At 53.1% G+C, this 7189-nt stretch overlaps 2 protein-coding genes across 5 annotated transcripts in view; both read left to right on the forward strand.

Annotated features, from left to right (window-relative positions):
• The window catches only part of LOC107159173 (mediator of RNA polymerase II transcription subunit 22), a 14681-nt gene extending 8491 nt beyond the window's left edge, over positions 1-6190 (forward strand). Inside the window, exons 2-5 of one of the 4 annotated variants that reach the window (XM_048813405.1) lie at positions 184-332; positions 2104-2184; positions 2964-3172; positions 4344-6190. In XM_048813405.1, coding sequence (XP_048669362.1) covers positions 184-332; positions 2104-2184; positions 2964-3172; positions 4344-4545 — 641 coding nt within the window. In that variant the 3' untranslated portion in view covers positions 4546-6190. The remainder of the gene's footprint in view (positions 1-183; positions 333-2103; positions 2185-2963; positions 3173-4343) is intronic. The other 3 variants (XM_048813407.1, XM_048813408.1, XM_048813409.1) reach the window with 3 other exon arrangements.
• A 176-nt stretch (positions 6191-6366) lies between these two features.
• Surf6 (surfeit 6) overlaps positions 6367-7189 on the forward strand; it is a 6508-nt gene continuing 5685 nt past the window's right edge. Inside the window, exon 1 of the mRNA XM_048813429.1 lies at positions 6367-6471. Within this exon, the coding sequence (XP_048669386.1) occupies positions 6367-6471 (105 nt within the window). The remainder of the gene's footprint in view (positions 6472-7189) is intronic.

Raw genomic sequence — 7189 nt, forward strand, 5'->3', positions numbered from 1 at the left:
ATGTGCCAGCCCCGAACGGCGTGGTCCGCGCGGTCCGGGGCAGGCAGTGGGTGCCTCGGGTGCTGGGGCGAAGAGAGGTGCACCCGAGGAGCACCGCGGCCCCGGCGGCGCCCGCCTGCGGAGATGGATCCGTGTCTGCTGGGCGAGGGTGGCTAAGTTCAGTCCTGTACTCTCTGGTGACAGGCCCCGCTACGCGTCCGAGGCCGACCATGGCCCAGCAGAGAGCCCTGCCCCAGAGCAAGGAGACGCTGCTGCAGTCTTACAACAAGCGGCTCAAGGATGATGTCAAGTCCATCATGGACAACTTCACCGAGATCATCAAGACCGCCAAGGTGGGGATGCTGCCCTGGCCTCCAGAGAACGAGGGAGAGCAGGGACTGAGCCGCTCTGCTTAATGGTTTTTGACCAGCACCCGTGTCTGTGGGGGCTGCACTCTGTGACCGGTGGGGATGCTGCGGGAAACAGGTTTTTGTCCCCGTGGAGAAAACGTTTTGGGCTGGAGTGGCGTGCTGTAGTAACAAACATGTCAACAGATAAATAAATGAGCCAAATACTTAAAAGCCTTGGTAGAGTAATAGGGAATTTTGGCCTAGTTGCTGAGCTTCCAAGGCCAGTGCTTACTAGCCATGTGGGTTTGATGGAGACCCCATGCCTCTGTGCCTCAGTTTCCTCTGTGGGTGGGTCCTTGAGATTAGATTAATTTATCTGTGTAAAGTAGTTATCACAGGGCCTGGCACAGAGCAAGTGACCCAAACCCTGTAGCTGTTGCTAATGAGTGTGAACAGGTGGCGGGCAGGCAAGAAGCGGGGCGGGGCACCTCTCCAGGCAGGCAAAGCAGTCAGTGTCTTGCCAGGGTCAGGTAAGTCCACTGACTGCTGCAGTAACACCACATGGAGCGGGATCTTTCCAGACCTCTGCAGACTAGCTGGCTTAGTCAGTAATAGTAATGATGGGAGTTCCTGTTGATTTAGCACCATGTCAGGTTGTGCTGAGGGCTCTATGCTGTCCTGTGCAATTTTTGTAAGGACTTTGAGGCAAGGGCCCTTGTCCTTTCCACACCTCAGAGGAGGAAACTAACATCCAGAGTTCTCAGCAATTTGCCCAATCACTTGGCCAATAATAGCAGAGCCAGGATTGTCTCAGGAGGTCTGGCTCTTATTGTTGAGGGTGTCCTAACACCCTTGCCCTGCCCTGTCCCTCACAAGCCTTGTCAGAAGCCATGCCCAGGTTGACAGCCAGGACTTTAGAGCCAGCAATGCTGAGCTGGCCTCCTGGCTCCTCAGTTTATTTCTGAGACAGCTTGGGCTCAGTGAGGTCTATCCCAGCATCAAGGTAACCTGTCTGTAAGCAGGAACAGCAGCACAGCTCCTGTGAAATTTCGTGAGAGAAAATGGTCAACCAGTGGTGCTTAATGTGAGGCCTAACATTCAGGAAATGGACACTTAAAACATTCTTCATCCTTTATTCTGTAGTTCCAACAGTTTGCTTAGTGCCATCAAGTGACACTAATCTCTGGCAAACAGGGTTTTACACCCCCAAAAAAGTTCTGGCCAAGGCTGCGCATAATAGTGCATGCCTGTAATCCCAGATACTTGGGAAGCTGAGGTAGGAGGATTGCAAGTTTGAGGCCAGCCTGAGCAACTTAGCAGGACTGTGTCTCAAAACATAAAATAAAAAGGGCTGGGATTGTGGCTCAATGGTGGAGCACTTGCCTAGCATGTGTGAGGCACTGGGTTAATTTCTCAGCACCGTATGTAAATAAATAAAATAAAGGTCCATTGACAACTAAAATAGTTAAAGGGCGCAGGGTGCTGGGGATATAGCTCAGTGGTAGTTCCCAGTACAGGGGGAGGGGGAAAAAGTCTTGGCCAAGTTAGTTAAGACACCTCTCTACATCTGGCAGTGTCCGTTTGTCTTGGAGAAAGTGCCAGTTGTCTTCCATAGAAAAGAACAGAGTTCATTGAATCTCGTGATTAGAGCACCAGCGCCAGGTGGTAGAAGGCAGGATACACTATAGCAATGTGGGTATGGGAAGCCAAGTCAGGCCAGCAGTGGGGACTCCATGACTGCCAACTGGGCTGATTCTTTTTTGTTTGCCCCCAGATTGAGGATGAGACGCAGGTGTCTCGGGCTACTCAGGGTGAACAGGACAATTACGAGATGCACGTGCGGGCTGCCAACATCGTGAGTTATGTGGAGAGCACGACTGGGACTCCAGAGGGTCATGGGTTTGTGGTTGGAGTATAGGTCTTCTGCCCTCTTTCTACCTGCAACAGAAGGACAATGCAGGGGTGCTGGGTCTCATCTGTTGGCAGCTTTTGAGAATGGGGTCGGGGCAAATCACTTCTCAGGAGATTGTCCCCAAGAGAGCTGCTGGGAAGGGGCAAGGCGGGTAGTCTGCTAAGTCCATTCTGTGACTTTGGGTGCCAGGAAGATAGAGATGCTGCTGATGTGAAAGTTGCCTGAGTCCAGATTGAAAAGGCACATTGCCGAGTGAACCAGCTGTCTGTGCAATGTGATCCTCCTGGAGTCATGGGGAAACCCAGCTAGCCAGAGTTTCTGCAGGTGTGCCCATGGATGAGTGTGGGAAAAGGCCCCCTAGGAATCCTGCCCAACTGGCAGCTGTGCTTCTCAGGGAAGAGTAGGGCAGGAGGCAAAACAGGATATAGGCTTCTCTATGGGGTTGAGTTGGATAAGCAGGATGTGCTTGTGCCTGACTGGTCAGATTGGAGATGGGTCCTGTGGGGGTAGAAACAGAGGTTGATGGGAAGGTTTGGGGAGAAAGCTTATCTCATGTGCTGTTCAAGGCGGGTCAGCTTCACAGATAACCCTGTGCGGTTGGGTCTGTCGTCCCCACCTTGCAAACAAAGAAGCTGAGTCTCCCAAGGAGGCACTACTGGTCCAGGGTCAACCACAAGACCCCCATTCCCTCAACCTGTGACTACCCTGATTCTATGCTGCAGGTACGGGCTGGAGAATCCCTGATGAAGCTGGTGTCTGATCTCAAGCAATTCCTGATCCTCAACGACTTCCCATCGGTGAATGAGGCCATTGACCAGCGAAACCAGCAGCTGCGCGCTCTGCAGGAAGAGTGTGACCGCAAGCTCATCACCCTGAGGGACGAGGTCTCCATCGACCTATACGAGCTGGAGGAGGAGTATTATTCGTCCAGGTACAAATAGGGCTGGACTCCGTGCAGGAAGGAGCCTGCCTACTTGGGCCTGGCCAGGCCTGGAAAGTCTCTCTGTTTTTTCACAAACGTGCCTGGTCTTGGCTCTGCTGCCCACGTTCCAAAGCAGAGTCCCTGGCCAGCATGATCAATTAACAGACAGTTCACAGCCACTGCCGGGGCCCTGGTCTCTCCCTCAGTGCAGTGGGATGAGAATCACAGGACATCTGGTGTTGGGGAGGTTGAGTCTGGAGAACAGTGTCCTAGGGGCTGGGCCTAGCGGCTCTTGGTTCTTGAATCCATATGTAGATGTGGCAGCCAAGCCTGGGCTGGCCCCTCAGCGTCCCACAGGCCCACACCCATGTCCAGGATGCCACTATTTGCCTTAGGATGCAGCTACAGGTGTATGCTGTTGAATCCCGTGGTGTGGAGGTGGGGCAGCCATGGCAGGGAGGAGGAAGGAGCCAGCAGACTTCCTTAGCAGCCAGGGCCTCATGCTTGGGTGCCTGGTATCTGGTCTGCTCAGTCTTATTCATGGAACTGGAGACTCCTGCATGCCAGCCTCAGCAGTAGCAGGACCCATCAACCTAGCCAGCATGGGGCCACTCAGAATCCTAACACCTGAGTCTGTGAGCCTGAGGGGTCCCACAGAAATCAGAGGCCAGTGTGATGTATATGGGGGGAAGCTCAGGCTAGACACAGGGGCCTTGCAGCTCTGTCCCACTAGCTTGGAAGTCAAGATTCAGTCCAGCAGTTTCAAAAACTATCCACTAAATCTCCTCCCTCCCTGCTCATGAATTTAAAATGTAATGGCATAGTGAGTGGTACACTTCTGTAATCCCCACAACTTGGGAGGCTGAGTCAGGAGAACCGGAAGTTCAAGGCCTGTGTTGGCAATTCAGTGAGACTCTCTCAAAAAGAACTGGGGGGATGGGGTTGTGGCTCAGTGGTAAAGCAGTTGCTTGGCATGTGTGAGGCACTGTGTTTGATTCTCGGCACAACAAATAAATAAATAAATGTCCATTAACAACTAATAAAATATTAAGGAAAAAAAATCCAAAGATTTAAAAAAAAGGACTGGGGTTATAGTTAAGTGGTAGAGCATCCTTGGGTTCCACCCCCCAGTACAATGAAAAAAAAATAAAAAAATAAAATGTTCCTTTCTGACCCACAGAGGCCTTGCTACGGAGTCAAATGGCCTTTGGGGCCAGTCTATGTCTCTCCCACAGGAAACCTGTCTTCTCCAGCCAGCCTGCCCTTCCCATGTCCCTGTGGTGAAGCTCTGGCCTCTGCTTAGGTGTTCACTTCAGCAATCTGGGCTTCGCCATGCCGGGGCCAGGGGGTTTCATCCTCCCCTCTCCTTCCTCTGTGCCTAGTGACCTGCTGGCCACTCTGGCCTCCCTCTGTGTGGGCTGCTCCTGCCTATACTCTGTCTGCTCACTGCTTGCTCTTTCTGGCTCTGCTTCCTTTTCCACTCCTGGGGATGCCACTCAGTGCCCGGGTGGTTCTGAGCCTGAATGCTGAGGGCAGATGCAGAGGCCAGAGCCGCTGCATTTTAGACAGCTGTGGGCACGACCTTGCTCTGAGTGGTTCCTGCCAGGACTGATGAGCCACTCCTTGCCTCAAGTATTCCCTGCGAGGTGGGAAACCACAGAGAGCCCAGCAAGTCCTAAGGCCGGAGCAGCAGTGTGGGGATGTGCAGGGCCTGTTTTCCCGATAATCATCCCGTTTAGGTCAAGTCGTAGGCAGGGTCTCTGCTGTCAAGGCTCTTTACAGTCTGATGACCTCCCTAGCCAGGGAGGGGATGGGCAGCCAGGCTGGGAGGGGACCTTCAGAGAGGCCCATGTGGAATTGCTCAGCAAGTTGAAAGTTGGAGGTCCTGCTGAGCCTCTCCGGATGCAAGGGTGGTCCCTGTGGCCCCTCTCTCAGCCAGGCCTGCTGCAGAGGGGCAACCACAGATAGAAGGGAAGGCAAGTTGGGGTGGTGTTCATGTTCTTAACTCTGCTTCCATCTTGCTTTCCCCTCCCCTGGCTTTCCTCTTGCCTGCTCCTGTCCCTCCCTGGGGTTTCTGGTGGTGGAAAAGCTCAAGTCTTTGCGAAGCTAATGACCTGCCTCTGTGCGAAGCTTACTGGAGGCTGGACCTCGACACAGACTCCGCTGATGGTCTCTCAGCCCCTCTGCTGGCGTCCCCGGAGCCCGGTGTTGGCCCTCTGCAGGCTGCAGCCCCTGCCCACTCACACACTGGTGGCTCTGGCCCCACAGAGCATGCCTGAGCTTCTCAGGGCCACTCTCCCCAGATCCCTAGTTCATCAGGAACAAATCCAGGGTTCTGCCCTGGATGTTCACCACAGCCTTGTTTCTCTCAGCCTCCACTTCCAGTTGAGTACTCTAGGACCCCCTGTGGCCTCCTTTAACTGGCCAGGCCAGGGTCAGCCCCAGGACAGTTGGGGAAAGTTGTTCAGGGTGGCCCACCATGTCTAGCTGCTACCTTCCTGACTGACCAGGTCAGAGAAAGTTGGTCTTGTTGAGGACCTGGACTGTGGGGCAGCGATGATGCAGGATACCAGGACAACCTGTGAATGTATTTAAAATTGGGAGGGGAGCTAGGTATGGTATGCACATCTGTAACCCCAGCAACTCAGGAGCCTTGAAGCAGCAGGATTGCGAGTTCAAGGCCAGCCTGGCAAAAAAATGGGGATGTAGCTTAGCTCAGTGGTAAAGCACCCCTGGGTTCAATCCTCAGTAATCCCCCAACACACACACACGCAGAAAAAAAAGGGAGGGGGATGCTTAGTGGAGAGCAGTAGCCAAGCCCTTAAGCCTTGGCTCCTGTGCAGAGACCTGCTTACTGCATCTTTCCCCGAGCACAGATGTACCTGCTGTATGTAGACTGCCTGCCTCCGGAAGGCTGTGTGAGCAGATGGCCCACTCACAAGGCAGCCTGCCAGGGCTTCTTCCTGAATTCTGTTATGTCTGTTTTGCTACTTTTGTAATGAAACTTAAAATAAAAATACCACCTTGTGTGTTGGTTCCTCTCTTTCTCACTTCTGGTCAGTTTAATACTGCCCTTGGACTCCTAGCAGCTTCTGCATAACTCCTTGCTCTGCCTGGATGGCTTTGGGCTCCAGCCTCCTGGGTGCTCCCAGTAGGTCTTGGATGTTTGGTGAATGAATGGAAAACTTGCTGTTGCACATTACATGGTTCGGGAATCAGTACTTGGGTGTCATGTACTTCTTAATGCCACTGAGTCTGTGCTGCTACACCTGCACTTCAGAGAGAAAGAGGACACAGGCTTGCAAGAGGTGAGCTGTGCCTATGGCCACAGAGTTGGGAAGTGAAGTGACAAACAGGATTTGAACTCTTAGGAGCCAGACCTGTTAGGTGCAGGGCAGGCTGAATGTCAGCTGCAGGATAACTTGGGGAATTCTAACTCCGCTCTGTCTGGTCCTTTATCACCTGTTTGTGTCAAGGCTCAAAAGTCGACCCCCCACCCATCTGATGAGACAGAAACCCACATTTGACCCCTGTCGCATCTGCCTGAAGGCAGATGACACCTGTAGCAACTACTGTGATCCAATTTTGTAAGCCAACAAGGCAGCTTGCACACCAAGAGACCCCATTAGATTTGGACTACAAAAACTCCTGCTTGGCCCCCTCTCTTGCTCTTTTTTCTCTCTTTGCTGCCCCACTTCTTGTCTTTCCCCGCTCTTTCTCTCTTTTTCTCACTGCTGCAATAAAGATCTCTTGGTCTCTCCCAGTGTTGTGGTCACTTTCAAGACCTAGTACCTTTTTGGTACCAGGCCTACCTTTGACATGCAGAGACAACCGTGCTAAGGTGGCTGCAGTGGTGGTAGACCAAAGACTAGGGCTGCATCCAGTGGCTATCCACCTGCTTCACCTCCTTCCCATGAGGAAGATCACTGTTCCTGATATTGGCAGCCCAGGATCCAGCTTTGAGGAACTGCAGCCTGTCACCAGGGAGCCCCAGACCTCAGGAGCTGGCAAGTGGGGGGGGGGGGG

This window comes from Marmota marmota, unplaced genomic scaffold, assembly GCF_001458135.2.
Source record: "Marmota marmota marmota unplaced genomic scaffold, marMar, whole genome shotgun sequence".
NCBI classification, from domain to species: Eukaryota; Metazoa; Chordata; class Mammalia; order Rodentia; family Sciuridae; genus Marmota; species Marmota marmota.